At 33.3% G+C, this 21749-nt stretch overlaps 1 protein-coding gene across 2 annotated transcripts in view; it reads right to left on the minus strand.

Moving 5' to 3' along the window:
* Positions 1 to 21749, minus strand: part of ASCC3 (activating signal cointegrator 1 complex subunit 3) — a 358207-nt gene that overhangs the window by 96744 nt on the left and 239714 nt on the right. For both annotated transcript variants that reach the window (XM_049654058.1, XM_049654059.1), the window contains 8 exons: positions 20599 to 20684; positions 19009 to 19175; positions 18755 to 18900; positions 18511 to 18631; positions 15924 to 16066; positions 3426 to 3563; positions 3228 to 3348; positions 2118 to 2250 (listed from right to left, as the gene is read on the minus strand). In XM_049654058.1, the coding sequence (XP_049510015.1) occupies positions 2118 to 2250; positions 3228 to 3348; positions 3426 to 3563; positions 15924 to 16066; positions 18511 to 18631; positions 18755 to 18900; positions 19009 to 19175; positions 20599 to 20684 (1055 nt within the window). The remainder of the gene's footprint in view (positions 1 to 2117; positions 2251 to 3227; positions 3349 to 3425; positions 3564 to 15923; positions 16067 to 18510; positions 18632 to 18754; positions 18901 to 19008; positions 19176 to 20598; positions 20685 to 21749) is intronic.

The raw sequence follows: 21749 nt of genomic DNA on the forward strand, positions 1-21749 counted from the left end.
ATAATAGTTATATCGAAGTACAAAATTAAAATTTTTAGTTAATGATTACTGAATGTACATACAGAAAATTACATAAATCATACATGTACTCAAGTAATTTTCATAATGTGAACACACCTGTGTAACCAACACCAAGATCAAGCATCATCATTTCCCCAGAAGCCCTCCTTTTGTGCTGTTTAGTCACTACCCTGGCTCAAAGGATATTATGACTCTTATTCTGATCCTTACCTTATTGCAGTGGCTTGGGCTTCAAGCACAATGCTTACTGGACGTGGTGAGAAAAATACTCTTGTATCATTCCCTATCTCAAAGGGAAAGCTTTCAATATTTCATTATTGACTATGATGCTTGCAGTAAATTGACTCTTTATCAGATTAAGGACATTTCTTTATATTACTGTTTGCTAAGAGCTTTTATTATGAATGGGGGTGGAATTTTTTCAAATGCTTTTTTTTTTTTTTACATCTATGAAATAATCATATGATTTTTCTCATTTTTTTCCTGCTAATGTGGTAAATGATAGTAATTTATTTTCAAATAAGTCAACTTCACATTTATAAAATAATTTACACAAAATTAAATTTACTGATGTTGTTTAGACATCTATATTTATGAGAGGCACAGGTTTGTTAACATTCTTTTTTGGTAAATTTCTTATCAGGTTTTGGTATCAAGGTTATTCTGATCTTACAAAATAAGTTGGCAAGTAGTCTTATCTTTTCTAGTATTAGGAAGAGTTCATGTAAGATTGATGTTATTTTGTCCTTAATGTTATGAAGAATTCACTAGTAAAGCATCTGAGTCAGAAGGTTTCTTTGTGGAAAGATTTTAAGTGTCAGATTCAATCACTTTGATAGAATAAGAGACTAGATTTTCTATTTCTTTTTGTGTCAGTTTCATAAGTTTTTAAATGAATTTTATCATTTTATCTAAATTTTTATTTGCATAATGTTTCATAATATTTTTAAATGCCTGTAATATCTTTTCATTACTAATATTATTCTGTTCATTCTTTCTCTCGCTCTCTTTTTTGATCAGAGTTAAAGGTTTATCAATTTCATTCTTCTTTTCAAAGAAACAACTTTTGGCTTTGTTGATTTTTTTCTAATGTATATTTGGTTTCAGTTCTTTGATTCTTGCTCTTATCTTCTTTCTTTGAGTTTAATTTGTTAATTTTTTCCCGAATTTTTGGATGGATGTTTTGATCATTATTCATGCTTTCTTCTAAAAAATATATATCTTATTATATATATTTTTATATAATATATATTATATACAGAGTCATAAATTTTCTCTTATCACAATGTTAACTGTATCCACGTTTTTATATTTTCTAAATAAAAAAAATGAACATTAGCACTTAGCATAAAAATTCCAATAACTCTTTACACTATCAATGAGAAACATGTGTTGTCCTTTGCAGTTAGAATACAGTATATTTAAAAAGACTGATAAAAGAGAACTAGTAATAAGTGTTGCAAGTAAAAAATACATAAACCTGAGGGAGAAAGGCTATTTTCAGCTGAGAAAATGAGAGAAGCCTTTATCAAAGGGGTAGTTACTGTGCTACAAAGAATTATGTGATAATTCTGAAATAAGCTAATAGTCCAAATTATTCATTACAAGTCCCTCTATTTTGGATATTTCTTTATCACCTAGAGAAGAAAAACACACATCAAACGAGAACTTTATTATTAAACGCTTACTATGTGATAGACCCTGCTACAAGCACTAACATTCGATCATTACAACTAACCTCTGAGATAGCCAGTGTTGCTAGCATCTCCATTTTACAGATAGGCGCATCAAGGCACTGAGGAATCAAATGACTTGCTAGATCAAGGAGGTAAGTAGTGGAGCTCAGATATGAACCCAGGTTGTCCGGCTCTAGAATCAATGTGATTCATTGAAGTAGTACTAACACTGCTTCTTTTAAAAGTTTTTTTTTAAAATGAAATTGTAATTGAATTCTATCTTACAGTGATAATTGTATTCAGTTTCATTTCAAATAATTCCATTGAACTAGAATTTTTGCTGATTTTTATAAATATCATGACACAAATATTAATTGCTATGACATGAATCCATTTAAATTAATTTACAGCAAAATTTACCTTGACTCTACTGGGAAAGGTTCATAAAGAAATTTTTTGTAAAAGTCTTTCTTTATGTCATGAACCAGAATTACAGCTTTGCCTTGGTCGTCAAACTGAGGCCTTCCAGCACGCCCCATCATCTGGAGTACATCTATAAAGAAGAGAACAAGAGGTATTCAATAATGTGGCAGCTAGCACAAGGTATATTTAGTGATTATAGCATGTTTCGACAACACGACAAAATAACGAAGGATACAGAATATTTTAAGAGTGTGCATATTATCTCTGAAGCCTGTTGAGTTCTATAATAATAAGATAATTAATGCATTAAGACAGAAAATTGGATCACCAAAAAGGGACTCTCTTACTATTTGTATAAGTAAGAAAGATAAAAGTTTCCTTTAGCTAAATACTTTAAAATGCTGTTTAAGAGTTACTACTATTTTAATTAAACAAGAAAAAAGCAAAACATATATGGGTAAATCTCTTCAGCAGATTCATTTGATTATTTTTCCCCATGAATGGACCCCCTGGGTGCATTTAGGCCTCACCCTCTTCCCACTTACGGTACAAATGTTCTTTTTTTTTTTTTATAGTGCAGGAATCTCTGAGGTAAGAAATGATTTAGAAATAATATAGTTTTTACATGTAATCACTGAGTGGAAATACACACAGATATTTCGCTCTTCAGAATTCAGTGACAATGCTTTTATCAAGTTTTAAAATATGCACGAATCACAAATCGCAGCATGCAGAAATCATAGCAACAAGCCTTTTGATTCTAGAAGCCCCATAGAAGTATTTCTAGTGAAACAGATTTAAAATTAAACACTATAATGTTTAACTGTAATTTATTAAGTCATAATAGCTACTAATCAGTAATTGTTATCTATTTGTGAATTTGAAACCATTAGTTATGCTTTTGATGCTTATTAACACTTTAGGTAAGTAAATGAAACAGCTCAATACTTTGAATAGCATTTGCATCTCACTGGAAATAAAACTTTACAATCTTACTCAACATATGTTCAAATGTGGTCAATTCTCTACAATTCAATTCATGCAAATTCAGATTATTAAGGTTAAAATAGAAGCTTAATGTATCTGTAAATTAAAAAAAAAAATTACCTGTAATGGGAAAATCCACATAGCGCCTTGTTTTTCCATCATAATATTCTGTTCCCTTAATAATTACTAAGTGAGCTGGAAAGTTTACACCCCAGGCTAATGTACTTGTAGCAATAAGAACCTAGAAAATAAAATATATTTAACTAAAACATAATGTGTAAGTTATATTTAAATGTCTGTTTATGAAAAATAAAATACCTGAACTTTACAGTTTACAAATAGCTCCTCTACTGTTTTTCGGTCCCTCTCATGTAATCCAGCATGATGCATTCCTATTCCGAAAGCAAGTGTCAGCTTCAGGTTGGAATCTCTTAGCGTTCCAATGATGTCCTCCATCTGCGAACAAGAGCACAATTACGAGGTATAGGTTCATTAGCTTTACAATTTCCATACTAAGATTATATGTGACTAATTTTGTGTTTTGATTCTTATACTATATAAACAAAAATATAGGCCTCATCTACAGTTACAAGTGAAGTTAATTAAAAAGAAAATCTAGTTATTGAGAATGTATATCCTAAATGAGTTAAAATTTAAATGTTATCCATCTTCTCCTCATGCATCAAGGAAAACAAAATCTGTGGATAAATGCAATATCCCCTTAATGAGTAACAACTATTAAAAAGGATGTAGGGGCGCCTGGTGGCTCAGTCGGTTGGGCGTCCGACTTCGGCTCAGGTCACGATCTCGCGGTCCGTGAGTTCAGCCAGGTCACGATCTCGCGGTCCGTGAGTTCGAGCCCCGCGTCGGGCTCTGTGCTGACAGCTCAGAGCCTGGAGCCTGCTTCAGATTCTGTGTCTCCCTCTCTCTCTGACCCTCTCCCGTTCATGTTCTGTCTCTCTCTGTCTCAAAAATAAATAAACATTAAAAAAATTAAAAAAAAAAAAAAGGATGTAATGTTAACTAGAATATTTCAGGGTCTTGTTCATCTCTTATAAGAGAAAAACCTTCCATCTTTTTGGCTCAGTACTAAAAATTTAGAAAATATGGACAAAAAAATTAATGGAGAAAAATCAGTCATAATCCCACCAAACAGACAGGAATCATTCAAATTTAGCCTTTCTCACTGAACTTAATGACCCAGGGCAAGTCATATAACCTTTGTGAGCCTCAGCTTCCTTATTTAAAAAAATCAAACTGGTGGGGCACCTGGGTGGCTCAGTTGGTTGGGTGTCCGACTTTGGCTGAGGTCATGATCTCACAGTTTGCCAGTTCAAGCCCCATGTCGGGCTCGATGCTGACAGCTCAGAGCCTGAAGCTGCTTCAGATTGTGTCTCCCTCTCTCTCTCTCTGCTCCTCCCCTGTTCACGCTCTGTCTCACTCTCTCAAAAATAAACAAACATTTAAAAAAATTAAAAAAAAATCAAACTGGTATATTTTTGTCTACTTCTCATTTCTTTAATCAACAGTACAGTTAAATACTTTTTATATTTACTAGCATTTTTTGGTAAACTATCTTTTCATTTTTTAAGTGGATATGACAGCTTTTTTTCTTAGTGGTTTGTAATGGCTCTTTATGTATTAGAGCTATTATTAAGCTATTTATGAAGTAAAGTTACTTCATTTCCAGCCATGGTTTAGCTAAGTTTTCATATGTCTAAAGAGTTTCTGAAACTTATATAATTTCTGAATATTCTTTCACTTTCCATTCCACATGGAAAATACTTAACGCAACACAGATTTTATGGCAACAGAAGCAAATCTTATCTTCTTATGAAACTTATTCTCTGAAAGAAACTAAACAGAAAACTCAATCTCTTTTTGCCTAATGATAGACCTTTATACTGGTCCTTAAAGCAGAGGATGACACAATATGCAGTGTGGTGAACTTCTTTTGGGACAACTCCATGAGGGGAGTAATGTAGAGATCAAGTGGTTTGAGAATGTATGAGCAATTAAAAGAATGACATATTTTAGTGTATCTGTAGCTTCACTACCACATTTTCACAGTGAACAACAGTGGAGGATAAACTTGGAAATGGGTATATGTATGATTTTTATATGCCTGAAGACTGAGATAGTACAAATAACCAACACTGTCTTCAGACCTCATTTCTGTTTTTTTTTTTTCCCTTCTACTATTAATCACTTCTAACATACACAAGTATACATGCAACACATTCACTCTCCTGGATGTGAATAAACCAATAAGCAGCTCACAAAATCTCTATCTAGAGAAACTTCAGCTGGTTGCTACAGTTTACTGGAGACATTCATACATGAAGCACGTCAACATCCTTCATTCTTGCTCATCTTATTTTCAATGATCAGAAAAAATTTTCCAAGCTTTTTTATGTGGGAATAAATTGTTTTACACTAATAATTCAAAAAACAGGAAGATGAAGTTTGTCTTTATAATAGATCTTAATGTATAAAAGGCACTGCATAGACACAAAGTAACAGTTTAATGACATACACATCATGTTATTTATCAACTTTCCTGAACTGAATGCAATATATAAAGAGTTCATTCTGTTTCATAAACACAGTATGGTCACCTGATATTCTTGAATATTTACTTCATAAACTGTTAAGCAAGAATATGGAAATGTATTAACATTAATTAATGTTAACATTAACATCCACTTTCCCTTTCAAATTAGCAAAGGATAAGGAAGATGACTACAAATGCATGCTATAAAGAAAGGTGCTTGTCTTGTCTCATAAATTATATGTTAGCCATTCTCAAGTGACAGCCTATTATCCATTTTTTTTGTTCAATAGTTCACTGCATAAATATCTTCAATTTACATTATCAAGAATTAATTCACTGATATTCTTGCTCTGACAATTAGTTTCAGGGATTATTTTTTCAATTTCATAACTTAGTAACAGTATAATTTTATAACTTGTATAATTAATAGTGTTCCATGGCAATGCCAATCATACCCCCCAAAATATACCATGTACCTCAGGAAAGCTAAAGAATCCTATGGCAGGAGGTTTGGTGAGGCATTAATATCCTGTCCTTTCACATCAGGGAAGGTTCTCATTCCCCCTGCCCCCACTTTCACATAAATCAATGCATTAAAAAGAACTATTTGCCTATCTGAACTGGCAAAGACCTAAAATCCTCATGAGGAAAATTACAAAAAACAACTTCATTTATTACATAGTTACTGTGGATGAATTCTGAATTATTTGAACATCATAAAAAAAGGAAAATTTATAGTAACGTTACTTAATCATTATGTGTAAGATACTACCCAGGACAGCCTGTTTAAATTTGAAAATATAAATTGTTGATTAAATTATACCATTGAAATGTTTCATCTTGCTCACAATATAATACAAACAAAATTTTTGAGAAACTTAGGATAATGAAAGCTTAAAACATGGCAATACATATTATTTGTTGAGTACTTATGTGTCAGGCAATGTGCTTGACACTTTACAAAGATTATCACATTTAATCCTTTACATAAAGTAATAATAGCTCTAATGTAACACTCAATTCATTTACACAATCCTGTGTATTTCAAGTTAAAGACCCAGTGATCTTGAATACTACAGAGTAGACTCTCTCAACACTGATTCCATGGGAGAATTAAATCCCACAAAAAATATTTGAGTTGCCATCTTTTTAATTTTTCCAAAGATAGATAGTATCATTCTAGATGGTTAGGAGAAAAGTTCACTTATTACAAGCAATGGATGTCTTAAGCCATTAAGGTTTAATTAAGAAAGGCTGCTACAGAACTTTAAAAATAATCATGATAATAAAACACTGATAGGGGAAGTTTTAATTTCACAGTTCATTTCTATTCAACCAGCATTTGTTGTAATGTATAGGCATCTTTCCAACAGTCTTTGAAATATGTCTGACTACCTGACAGTTAAACCAAAAAAAACAATTCAATATTATAAATAAAAGAAAAATGGATTGATCTATATCCTCTAAGTAGTGGTCTTTTTTTTTTTTTTTTTTTTTTTAGGGTGATGGGGGAGGAGGCACATATGTAAACTGTTGAACCAATTACTTTAACTTAATAGAATTTTTTTTTTATATTTTAAATTTATTATACTCAAAAAGCTTTTGTAGAAATATAGGATTCCATTTAAGTAGATACATTACTCCGTTCCTGAAATACATTCCAGTCAGAATATAATTCAGTGAGTTGATGACAATCCTGGCTCCAAAAGAAAGGAGGAGACCAGATTGGACAAGAATGAGCTAACAGATTGTACAGCCCAATTCTGTCCCTTTGAGTGTGATATATTGTTTCAAGATGCTAAAAACCCATACTTTCTCAAAGCATATCTGTTGTGCTGGTTTTCCCATTTTCACAGAATCCTCATTATCAGAAAACTCTGTACTCTTTTCAAAGCACGTCAGACTCAGACCATATGCCACTGAATAATGCTTATCAATTGTCTAAAATGCTCAATAAAAGATGCAGCATAAAGAAGAATAATGAAAGTTACGAAGACTTTTTTTTTTAAAGAATAAAGATAATTAAATATATCACATCTGGTACAGATGTTAAAGTTAAAACATTTCCTTATAATTACCAAGTGTTAATTTCTCAAAATACATTTCTGTATGATAAACCCCACAGACTGAAGGTGAAAAAGTTAAAATGAAAGAAACACTTTAGAACATTCTGCCAATATACCAAGGGAAAAGAAATTTAAAAATAATATTAATTAAAGATAGTAAATTTCCAGTCTTTGCCAATACTCTCCTCATATTCCTTGCTATCCTCTCTAAAGCCCAAAACAACACCTCAAAATGATTCACCATACTGTTAATATGTAAATATATTTATATATGTGATTAAACACATGACTACTTGTGAATTAAATATATAAATGAAATCTAAAGAATAACATGTAAAGCTTTGCTATGTCTGCTAAATAAACACAATGTCATTTTTCAATGTTTGCTTCTTAGCTTGCCCTAATTCTTAACAATAGCAATATCAAAACTGGGTCATAAGGTGAAATATTAAAGACTTTTTGCTTATTGATGTTTTTAACTTAATTCACTATGGTATTGGTAAGAAATCCAAGTGTCAGCACTTCATATTTATTCTGGAATATACATTTTATGCTTACTTCCATTTTTGGAGAGTTCAGATTCTGACACATGTTTGGAGAGCATTTCCATATATTGAAAAGCTTTTATTTATGTCTGTTATGTATGTATGTACCCTCCTTAATGCTTGCCACCCATTTAGCCCATCCCCCCATCCAATACGCCACCAGCAACCCTCAGTTTGTTCTCTGTATTTAAGAGTCTCTTTATGGTCTGTCTCCCTCCCTGTTTTTATCTTATTTTTGCTTCCCTTTCCCTATGTTTATCTGTTTTGTTTCTTAAATTCCACATGAGAAAAGCTTTTAAAATTGCAGATAAAGCTGATGAAAGGGACCTTACAAAATTAATTTGCTAAGGCAGTATAATTTTAAATGAACAAATGCTATATTAACATGAATTAAATTTGTGAAGGAACATAAGCAAAATATTATAAAAATAATAGCAAATTTTACCATAAAGATTTCAGCAAAAAGAACCTGTCTATACGTAAGGTATTCACTGCTGCTGTACTATAACAGCAATAACAGTTAACACTTATTGAACATTTACCTCTGTTCCAGGCCTGTTCTAAGTACATCAAATAAAGTAATGCATTTAATCCTTAACAACAATCTTGTAAGGATAGGATTATTATTATCCTTTTATAGATGAAGGGGTAAGGCTCAGAGGTTGAATACCCACCAAGGTCATATGGCTTGTAATAGGCAGTCAGTATTAAACCTAGGAGGCCTGGCTCCAGTCCATGCTCTCAACCACAATGTCACATTCTAATTACCACATGAATGTGATTTACTTAAAATAACTACCTAAAATAATGAAATCATTCATTTGGCTTATGGCTGGCCCTCACCATTTTAGACTGTGGGCAAAAAACAGGTAAGATTTGAAATAATGAATCATATACTAGACTCACACAACTGGGGAACTATGCCGATGATTAGCAAACCTATTTTTTAAAAAGTTTATTTATTTATTTTGAGAGAGAAAGAGCATGAGGTGGGGTGGGGCAGAGAGAGGGCGAGAGAGAGAATCCCAACTATGCTCCATGCTGTCAGTATGGAGCCTGAGGCAGAACTGTGAGATCATGACCTGAGCCAAATCAAGAGGTGGATGCTTAACCGACTGATACTTACAAGAGCCCCAATTAGCAAACTATTTCTTCTTCTTTAGTATTTGAGTATTTCCACTTCTGTGCCTAAAAATTAAGAATATTGAAAAGTATATTCCTTTATAAACTAAAATACCAGCACTCATGATTGAGAATAGCACAGCTCTTGTTGGTTGCCTGTGTTTGATACTGTAGCTACTGACTTTACTGTTTGTTTCCATCCCCTCAAATCACATATGGACACTGTGACTTTTCCATCTTCTCTAGTCATAACATTGTCAAGGATTTCAGTTACTGTATGGCAGAGTGAAAAAAACACGGCTCTGAGTTAGCTGTCCTGATTTTGAGTTTCTGAGTCCCATTTATTTTATGCTATCAGGCAAATTACTTATTATTTCCTTGCTTCCTTTAGTTTTCTATTCAAAAATACCCTCACCACAGAGGTGTTCTTTACTTATATCAATGTAAAACATTCTACTACCACCCTTAGCACTCCCTATTCCCTTTAGACCCTGCTTATTTATTTTTCCATAGGAATTATCACGTTTTGACATATTTGCTTATTATCTATCTATCATCTCCACAAGAATGTTAATTCCGTAAGGGTAGAAAATTTACCCAATACACAGAGGGAGGTCAAGAGACATTTCTTTAATCAATGAATAAATGACTACTTTCCCATACTGTTTAAAATCAAAATCCAAACTCTGTACGCATGGGTCTAAGGTCTTACATGAGCTGGCTTTTGCCTATCTCTGAAACTTAACTTATACTATTCTCCTCCTAGCTTATTCTGTTCCAGCTGAGCTGATCTCACTTCCTTTAACATCCTGTTCCCTTTATCTGAAATGCTATTATCTTCTCTCTTAGTGTAGCTAACTTGTTCTTATGCTTTGGGTCTCAGCTTAAATGTTATCTCCTTAAAGAAGTCTTCTCTGACCATTCTTTTTAAAGCCCCACCTCCCCTTATCATATTTCATTTCTCATTTTATAGTGATTTTTATAACATTATTTGGTTTATCATATATATATATATATATTTAAAAATTTCTATCTAGTTGAGCTCCTTGAGAATTGGGATCAGTTGGCTAACCTAGTGCTTGGTAAGTTGTGGATATTCAATAAATATGTTACATAAATGAACACTTTACAAATTCTGGTAAGAGCTGCCTACTGACTTAAGTTAGAGGAATACTCTTACGGGTATTTTTGATGTGGGAGAGAAAAAATGCTTAACTATGTGATACTAGGTAATCTTGAAACTGAAGTTACTGATCATGAACTAATGCCATCTGATCTCTCTAGCTATACATGTTGGTGTGCCTGGTAGCAATCCATCATTGGTAGAAATAAAAGGATCCGATGGAAGAATATCATGAAAGGTAGTTCATGAACATTCCATGTGTATGCCTCTTCCTTCTGTGCTATCCCTAACTTCAACCCACCAAAGCTCCCTGGAGTATTTCTCGTCAAGCTGACTGAGGGGAAAAAATACATATATATATACGAATCACAAAAGACTTTGCATAAGATAGCGCCACCATCTGAAGTACTGTGATATGGTGTTATATAGCTCCTTTTGGGGATGACCCTAAAAACAGCTAAGTGTCAAGTATTTTCTCTGTCAATTTACTGCAAAGAAGAGATGATGTGAATTATGATCCATGCTTTGATCTGTAGCTACTGGATTAGTCAAAGGGTCAGAAGCATGGCAATAGCGCTATTGGAGGACAGGTGGCAAGAAAGGCACAAGTTTTACATGGAATAAATTTTAGAATGGTCCCAGAACAGACTACCTATATCCCATGAAGATGTTTACCAAAAAGTTAACAGAAGTGTAGATTATGCTATTAATAGTCAAGTGGGCAAAATGACCACTTCTAAGGATATCAGGTATTTTGTGCACAGATCCCAGTGTTGTGTGCAATGGGTTCATGTACTAAGTGGCGCCATGGTGGAAGAGATGAAAACTACACATGAGCTAAACATGGACTTCCATCTCCACAGGTGGACCCAGCTACTGCCACTGCTCTGTGCCATTATGCCACCAATGCAAACATCCATAGGCCCATTATAAAGTACCCTGACCAGGGGACCAGATAGCTATCTGGCAGTAAGGAGATTATATTGAACTCTGTCACAGAGGGTCACCTATTTGGGATGATGTCTAGAATGGATTCTGTTCCAGCCTACCGAGTGCTGCCAATAGCCTCAACAGTAGGATTACTGAACACTTTACACATCATCTAGTATCTCATATGATAATGTTTCTGATGAAGGAACTCACTTTATAGACAAAGATTAATACAGTGGATGCCATGGGATTCACTGGTCTTACTGCATCCTTCATCACCCAGAAAGAGATGGCTTTATAGATTAATGACCCAGAATGGCAGCTGAGAGACACTGCTTTGTCAAGGTTGGGGTGCTGTCTTATAAAATGAGGTGTATGCTCTGAACTAGTAATCATTAAATACTATTTCTCTCATTGCCAGAATATACAGTTCCAGGAACCAAGCAGTCAATGTACAAATGCCTTTTGCAGTCAACAGCTAATAAACCACTTGGAGAATTTTGTTTCCCTTCCCTATAATTCTAGCTCAGCTAGTTTGGAGGCTTAATATCCAAGGGATGTAACAATTTACTTAGAAGCTAAAATAGCCACATCTCTCATTCTATGGGGTGAACAATCAAAATGTGGTCATAGTGTAGCTTAGGTGACCAATCCTGATAAAGAAATTGGGCTGCTGCTAAGCAATAAGGAGAGGGAAAAATTTGGATGGACCCTAGAGAAATCTTCTCACATTACACTATCCACTTGAAAGATTAATCAAAAACTTTTAAAGCCTTATATAGTAAGCATATATAAAAATCCAATTTCCAGTGTTTCAGGAAGGTGGGTTTTGGTTACTCCACTGGACAAAAAAAGCTTAATTAGCTTAGGGGCTGGTTGAAGAAGCATATAGGTGATGGATGGTAGAGAAAATAAATCACAAATGTCTGTTTGGCTCCCCAATCAAATATGTTTGGTCCCGTGCTGCAGGAATAAATGCTGTGGCCTCTACTTTTGCTATCTCATATATTTTAATTAACATATTTTACATTATTTTAACCAATTTCATTTCTCTTTCCTCTCTACCCTCCACTTTTGAATATAGCATGTATGGGTTGTAGGTAACTTTATAATTTAGTCCGCTGGCTAGAGAATATTGAGATGAGATTGTAAAAGAACCAGAGAGTGACTGGATATAACCAAGAAATCTAGGACCAATAGAGTCATGAGGAAATTTTCAGTTGTCTGCCTTGGGGAAAGATAGTGGATTTTGGTTATATGAGGGAGAATTGGGTTAGCTGTTAGAAGGAAAATTTTTTATTTTATTTTTTTTAAGTGTAGGTATGAAGAGAATGGTGTTTGATGAGTTTGGGCAGGTAAAGGACTATAAAAGACTACTGACAGCCAGCCAGCATTTGAATATCTTCCCCCCTGCATAAAGGCCAAAGAAGGGAAGATATTCCCATTCCTGCTGCATGCTTGAGGCCGAAGCTCGGGCATTCCAATGTTTCTGTCTTGGACTTGAAAGTTGAGAGAATGATGTAAAAGCCCAACAATCATTTGAGGTTAACGGTGGAAGTGGTGGTCATCAAACTGAGAATCCAAGGGACATGGTAGCATATGCCCACACACTTCTGAAATCACCGCAGAAAAGTGTTCCTGATGAGAACTTTGAAAGGGCATTACTTTGGGGGTTTCCTTATGCTGCAGTATGATTTTACATCAATGACACACTTGAAGGAGTATTTCTGCTTCCCAATACTTTACTTTGATAATTTACTGGGTGAAGAAGATAGATGGATTTTTTTTTTTGACTTTGCTGACCTAACCTACCTGTTCCTGCCACAGAACACCAATCTGAAACTGTACAATAAGCAGCAACAGGAATTGTCACTAAGCTTCTAGTCCAGGATATTATGGCAAGTAACTCTCATAAAGATTACGGTGTTAAAAAGTCCCCTATTTTAAGGTAATTAGGAATTCAACAACCGAAACACCTACGTTACAGGTTTTTGGTATAATCAGATTGAATCTGCATACCAATCAGTTGCAAACTCTTTGAAATCCTGATTTTAAAGGTGATGGCTTTTAGAAGAAAGACTAAAACAAAGTCTGGACGGTCCTATTATTGTAGTGTGCTTGGTGAGATACAATGCCAAAGAATGGTATAATTTCTAGCTGTCTTATTTTAGCAGTGAAAATCTACAAAATAGCAGAAACAATGCAAACAAATTCTATGGTTTCTAATTAACCTTGGTGATAAATTTTTATGCTGATAAAAAAAAAAACAAAACAGAGAAGTAATTCTACACAATGGCTGAGCTATCCAGTTGCTTAGGTCTCACACGTTAAAATAAAAAACAAATAGTAAGTGCACTCTAGTTTGGAAGAGCACATGAGGTTCACATTTGAGGTTAGTATGAGTCACATACGTTCTAAACACACAGCCTTTTATAACACAGGCACACGCACAACACACACACACACAAATACACTTTGAGCAAACGTCCCAAAATGTGTTCAATAGGTATGTACTTTGTACCTTGACTTCAAAGAAAAGTCTCCATTTGGAACACTTTAAGAATAAGACCCAAGAGAAAAAAGATTGAGCCCAGACAGATGCTGCATATGAACCATCAATATTCCCTACATCTACTTTTCACCATTTGCATCCTAAGTTCAAGATACCATTTAGACACAACAAGGTGACTATTTGGACACACTAAGTGAATAACACAGGACAGGAAATCTTTTGACAAAATTATTTTTATCTTAAGTTATTTATCTTAAATATTTCATATATACGCACAAGTAACATTAAGGAACTAACGTTAAGGAAGTAATGATGAAACTTGAGAGATAAAAGGGTAGCTGTTACTCTACTTAAAGGATTCATGTGATACCTTTTACATGAAGCTAATACTGGGGTCTGCTACTTATCAGTGAATAACGTCACCTGCAGGCATTTCAAATTATTAGTTAATACATGACTATAATATATATATACAGTATCATCTACCAGGTCCACTAATCCTAGATGAGTCATGAGAAGTAGAAGGGGAACATATGCCAGCTGCTGAGACTGGACACTGGTGGGTTAGAAACACTGTTTTGACTGTTCTTCAGGCTGCATGAGATCAGAAAGGGGTGATATGGTGGGAAGAGGCAGAAAATGCAACAATTTTATTACTGATTTTATCTGTTTTTCATCATAATTCCAACTAGAAAAAATATTTTTTAAAAACTAGGAAAGCACAAAAAAGGAAAATCACTATATATAAATCCATGGAGAGAAACAGGAATATCTACATTTAGATGTAGTGGAAGGAAACACAAAGAACCATATTAACTGATTGTACCACATAAAATGCAAAAACTACTTGTAAAAAGCTACTAAGACAAAAAGACATCCAAGGAATCAGCGAAATTAACTAATAAAAGCAGATGAAAGATTAGTATGTGTGTCTACGTACGTAGTCATAAATATATATGGAAAAAAGTGGTATCATACTAAGTTTCAGGAGTGCATGTTTTAATTTGGTAAGGCTCTCATACAAATCTTTAAGAAAATGCTGTACTGCAAAAGATAAAACCTCAAAGGAATGAAGACACAAAAAAGAAAGAGACAACCAATAGCAAACAAATCAGAGAAAAGAAAGTCAATCAGACAAAAATCAAGGTGTACATTAAAATAATAATGAATGTTTTATCCATAATATATCAACAAATTACAACATATGAGGATGTAGTAAAACTGTTACTCTCATACACTACTGACAATACACATATCAATGGTGGGGACATTAACTGGGATGTGCGGTTTGGAAAATAATTAGCAGTGTATATGAAAAGCTATAAAAATATACACATTATTTGACCCATTGCATTTTAAGTTGGAACTCTACACTGAGGAAACAAGTCTAAATAAAAACCAACCATAGTAATAAAGGTGCATGATTATCTAATGATAGAGGAAAAATACAATGAAATGGCCACATAATAGAATTGTATAGACATAAAAAATTTTAATTGCTTCAAATTTCACTACTTGGCTACAGGATAACAACAGGTTTTTAATTTTTATACATTTAGTGTTTTCTAAATTTTTGAAAATGGTCATATTACACATTTTATAGGAAGTTAATTTTGCAAAATTGATTATAAGTTGCATGAGGGCAGTGAACACTCCAATAGAAAGACAAATATGCATATTATAATATACATAGCTGATGATGTTGAAGGGAAAACATATGGAAGTAAATATGGAATAAAAATACTTATTTAGCAGGAAAATATTGGAGGAAAATACATAACAATATTAAAGGTGTTAAGGTGGCAGTATTATGCATTTCCTATATTTTCCCCAAATTTCTGTAATGTTATACTAAACTTTTAGTATAGAGTAAAACTACACATCATTAAATATGTAATTTTCATTAATTATAATACAAACTAATTTGACATGTATAAGAAGTAGAAATAAAATATATTGCTTACCTCTCTTTCATCCATATTCAACCACTGCTTTGGATCTTCTTCAGTAGCCAGAAAAGCTATCAATTCCAAAGCAGTAAGACGAGTTTGACGTCTTGATGAGACAAATATCAAAACAGGTTTGGCTGGAGAATGGCTTCTAATTGCTATTGAAAAGTTGTGGAAAATGTGGACAATAAGAGTAAGCAAGCTACTTACAACCAAATATGAATGTCATTAGGATATGAAATGGATGATACATGAAAGCTAGTATCATTGATTTAAATAAATTCTTAATTTAGTCATGAAATTCAACATTATCTGTGGTACTACTTGGATCTGACAACATATTGGAGAAATGACAGGAAAGGAAAGGTAGCTGAACCTACCTACGAGAGCATATTGCCTGAACAGGGGAAGCTGAACTGTGTCAGCTCCCAGTTCTACTCTGAGTTGTTGAGGAAGGTAACACAAAAGCTGAGACTCTTCAGTAAAAGCTGTATATGAATACTAAATCTAAGGTTGAGTTTTCTGAGTTGTGTTTCTGCTCACCTAAGCAACGATATTATAGAGTTAACTGGTCCTAGGGTTGGGGGAGAGAGTTAGGTCCTACCTAGTGATGAAAACTCTCTAAGAAAAGCTCCAAAATTTCCTTTAATTTTTGTCATTACTAGTGAATGGAATAACTAAGAGAGAGTTTGTGGGGCACCTGGGTGGCTTAGTGGGTTAAGCATCCGACTTCAGCTCAGGTCACGATCTCACGGTTTGTGAGTTCGAGCCCCGCATCAGGCTCTGGGCTGATGGCTCAGAGCCTGGAGCCTGCTTCCGATTCTGTGTCTCCCTCGCTCTCTGCCCCTCCCCCATTCATGCTCTGTCTCTCTCTGTCTCAAAAATAAATAAACATTAAAAAAAAATTAAAAAAAAAGATTTTATATCAATAAACTAGTCAGAGATATGTCGAATGAAGGTTTTACTTTTCTCTAAAACATATGTGTAAGGTTTCAAATGGAAAGATAAGAGAATGTAGAAGAGAGCTGAAGAGAATATCATGTCTGAATCTCTGTCTGAGTGACAGAGATTCACATGGAAGGTAGACACACAGAAGATGCAATGAATAGTTTGAAACATGAGTAATTTGACTGAAAGAAAAAAAATTACCTAAAGAGCCACATAAATCATCTGACCTAACTGGAAACAGGGCTTCTTTACATTGGCTCCAAAATACTGATAAGATGACACATATGAAATTAACACTTATGTGTACAAAGATCTCTTAACACAGAGATATTTAACAGTTTTACATAAAAAAATTTAACCTTCTGTAATTTCTTGTTTGAAATGTGAGCTGCAGAATTTCTTTCTATAGGCTTGTTTCTTAACAAGGATTATAATGAAAATGTTGACATGAACTTCACTATATTTATACTCGAAGAGTAAGAAAATAAAGCTATAAAATCCTATTTCTAAACTCAAAGAAATACAGTGATACACTACAGGTATAATAAATAGTTTATAAAGACAGCTTCTGTACTGATATCATATCTAGAGAAGTGTAAGTATTTCAGTTATTTACTATTGATTTATATAACACAAATGCTTCCTTTCAACCATTGGTATGCAATTGGCCATTCCTTACATAAACACAAGCAATCACAACAATACATACCGTGAAAAATAAACTATCTTATTTCTCACTCACAGTTTATAAGAATATTACAGAATATAAATGGTAGTGCTTTGATAAATCGTATTAGAAATACAATGTTTAAAATACACATATTAGTACAATATTGGTATCATTTGTACACATAATCATGAATGAATCTGTCTCTTTTTTTAAACCTCAACATTTAATGGATTTTTGCTGCTGCAAGAACAGGTGTGGCTGAACAGCTCACGGCAGATTTATTGTTCATTAGTGATTTTGTACAATGCTTCTGTGGAGGTGTAAATAATCTGAACTGCCAAGATTGGTCTCTAGTTCACAATCAATACTTTGCTTCTGTCATCAGGCTAATTACAGCAGCTAAAAAGTCACCTCACAACTGTCACCTCACAATCAACAGCAGTTCACACTAGAGAATTTATTTTGGAGGTTATTTTTAATTGATATAATAAATATTCCTTATGCAGCTAAACAAAACATGTTTCAATAAAATAGGAGTGTTATTCTTAAATCTTTCCTGCTTGCCTAATCTGTTAGAAAAGGAAAACCAAAAAATGAAGCAGAACACTGTAAAAAAAAAAAAAAGTGTTGAAATTTGTAAGTTTTAGGATTTCTGGTAAAAATTAAGATTATGTGATTTTTTTTTACACTTATAGTTCCTATTTATCATTTGTTCAAGCTACTACCATAAGAAAATAACTTAATAGATTAAGAATGATTTACTTTTTAAGAATACATTTTTCTACTACCAACACAGTATCATCTACAAAATCTCTCCAATTTTCAATAGTTAATTCAACACACATTTTCTTTCCTTAACAGCTGAGGTAAATTGTTTTACACATTTGTGGAAGTTGGAACAGTACCGCCATTTCAAAGAAACCCAAATTATCTCGAATGCATTTAATGCTACCATACAAATTACTCCAAGGATCTGAAGCTTACCTTGAAATGTAGGCTTATTCATACTAGCCATACGAGGACAGTAATGTTGACCTGGGAAGCCTTGAATGTGAACTTCCAGTGGAACTGGACGTACTGATGGTCGGAAATTGAACAAGCCCATCTAGAGTAAAAACGAGAAAGAAATCATTTTCTGTTTTCCTATTTAAGTGTATGTAACAGTGTCTCATTAATATGGCCACCTAAGCCACACTATTAAATGCCTATTTATCAATCTTCCATATACCTGATGAATGTTGAGCCAATCAGCAAGGTCTCTGGCATTAGCTAATGCAGTAGATAGTCCAACTATTCTAACAGGCTTTTCTGTGTGTGATGAGATGAAATTTGTTCGAGATACAATGACTTCTAGAACAGGGCCTCTTTCCTCCCCTAGGAAATAGGAATAATACATGTTAATCATTTAACAAGTCCGATGCTGGCTGCTGCAAGTATGAGAGTCAAAATGTGTAAACTGGCATCAGATACAGTGGTACCTACCAAGCAGATGGATCTCATCTATGATGAGAATAGTGACTTGCTTCACATAGTTCCTATTTTGCCAGCTTCTACTGACTCCATCCCACTTCTCTGGTGTAGTGACAATAAGGTCAGCCTTAGCAATGGATTTCATATCAGGAGTCACATCCCCGGTTAGTTCAATAACTCTGGAAAGGAAGAAAATGATCTTTTTCTCAGAAAACACATGCCCTTGGAAAGGTGAAAATTTATCCTTCAGAATAAAATTTTATAATGCTTAATACTACTTTATCTCCCCTTGATTTTTGAAATTTTCTGAGTCCAAAATATGTTTCTTAAGAATTGTAACAGAACATATCAATTGAAATCACTGATAATCTAACTTTCATGCAGATATGCAAAGGTGTCAAACTTTGCTATGATTATGTTTACAAAGTCTCTGCTCTATGTGTTTTTATAGAGCTGAACTCATACTTCCTTCTCCATATGTTGGAATAAACACCTTTCTAATGACGGAAAGTGTTAATTTATTAAGACATGAAGAGGCATTCACTAAGAACATAATTACGTGTAAGCTTCATTTCTTTTTTTAGGCTAAAAATTTCTATAGATAATATAGGTAAATCCAAACATACTAGGACATAAACAAGATATGCTGGGGCAAATATATCCTACCTCATTCTAAGAAGACCTCAGTTTTATAGCCAGAAAGAGGGAAATCTGAAGGCCAACTCTAAATTTTAGGTAATCACTAAATAATTTTTATATCTAATTCTAAAAAAACAAAAAAGGGTAAGACTAGTTCCCCCAAGTACAGTGTTCCCAAAGCTTTTGCTTATTTTTATTCATTTTTTATTTTTGTATTTTATCATTTTGAATATGTAATATATTCACGTGGTTCAAAGAATGTGTGGTGAGCAGTCTCTGTAGTATGTCTATCTTCCAATCACCTGGGCCTTATTCTAAAGCAACAACATATATTCTTTACCATTTTTTAAAAAAGTAAAAGACAGGATACTTTACTTAAAAACATTTTCTATAATATCTCTGGAGATCACTCCTTCAGTATATAAAAAGTTCATTCTTAATAGAATGATACAATATTTTGCATTGTGTAAATGTACTATAATTTATTTAGTCATGTTCTATTGGACACTCAGGTTACCTGCAACCTTGCTAGTGAAAACAATACCACAATGAATAAACTTGTGCAATGCTAAAATATTCTTTAAAAAGTAATGTTCTTTAACGAATTTCTATTTTTTGGTAGATTATTTATAAGCAAAATGCCCTCAGTGTGATTTCTGGGACTTACTGTGAATGATATGAAAGGAAAATAAAGAGATAAAACTTATTTTTCTTTAGTTTTAGAATTTAAAAATTTTGAGAGAATTATTTTGTCAAGTATTCATATTAAATAATTAAAGGACTTTCATTTTTCGATACTAAAACAATGGGAATAGTGATAACATTTTAACAGTAATTACAATACCCTTAAATAAAAGACTATGAAAATCACTGTAAAAGCATTCAACACTTTTGTGAAAATCTTTTATTTGTTCATCCTTTTAGGTTACTTAAAACACATCTTCTGATAAAGTAAGAACTTACTTTTTACCAAGTTTTTCTTCTATTCTAACTTTCCAATCATCCATTCTTTCACGTACAAGAGCTTTTAAGGGTGCAATATACACTGCCTGAAAGCAGAGGGGAGGGTAAAAAGATCTCATGAAAATAGTAACATCATTTTCAAATAAAGGTAAACCCTGTAAAATTCATCCACAGACGACAGTGTGGTTTAAAAATGTATCTTATATTACTGAAAATTTAAAATTTAAAATTAATGAGGAAAGTTACTAACTTGCTCAAATTACCCTCATCCAAAGTAAGACAGAAATATAAGACATCATACAATTCTGACATAGAAAATATTAAATATTTTTTAAAAGTCACTGAAGGTGTTTTAAGTATTTTATATTCTGATGAAAATAAGTTTTTCCTGTTATTATGATCAAGATTCTAACTCCTCCATGAAAAAAGTTACTACTTTTGAAATTCTAAAAAATAATCTGGTTGTTTAAATTTTAATGGAGATTTTATGGAAAATGCTAGTCATATATTCTACCTTTTCTTAATAACAACAATTGGTCTTTAATAATCCAAATCTATATACGGAATGTTCAGTGAAAAAAAATATTTCCCTTATAAAATGTTTCAAATTTATAGGAGAGCTCTACTATTGTATTAACAGGTCTCATAATGGATCAAAAACCACAAAATAGACTGAGAAGTAGGAAAACTTCAAGCTAAGCAGAGAAGAAAAGTCGCTAATTGAAAATCACTGAAAAAGGAAGTTAAAACATTTCTAAAATAATAAATGATGAGGAAAATACCACATAATTCCAATCACAATGTATGAATTAGCTTTCCTGAAAAATATGTACCTCTAAACTATGAGTATGTACTTCACATTTCAGGAAAGCATAAATTTAAGACTTATTTGACTTGCCACATTACTTTACATTAATAATATGGCATTTGCAGAAATGTGGAATAAAACTGCCTCTGTATTTCTTGTGTATAATTAAACTGTATTTGTTTAAAGATTAGGATTTCTTTTTAAAAAAATTTTTTTTTTTTTTTACATTTATTTATTTTTGAGAAAGAGTGAGACAAAGCGTGAGCGGGGGAGGGGCAGAGAGAGAAGGAGACACAGAATCAGAAGCAGGCTCCAGGCTCTGAGCAAGCGGTCAGCACAGAGC

The sequence above is a fragment of the Panthera uncia genome (assembly GCF_023721935.1).
Source record: "Panthera uncia isolate 11264 chromosome B2 unlocalized genomic scaffold, Puncia_PCG_1.0 HiC_scaffold_24, whole genome shotgun sequence".
Classification (NCBI taxonomy): Eukaryota; Metazoa; Chordata; class Mammalia; order Carnivora; family Felidae; genus Panthera; species Panthera uncia.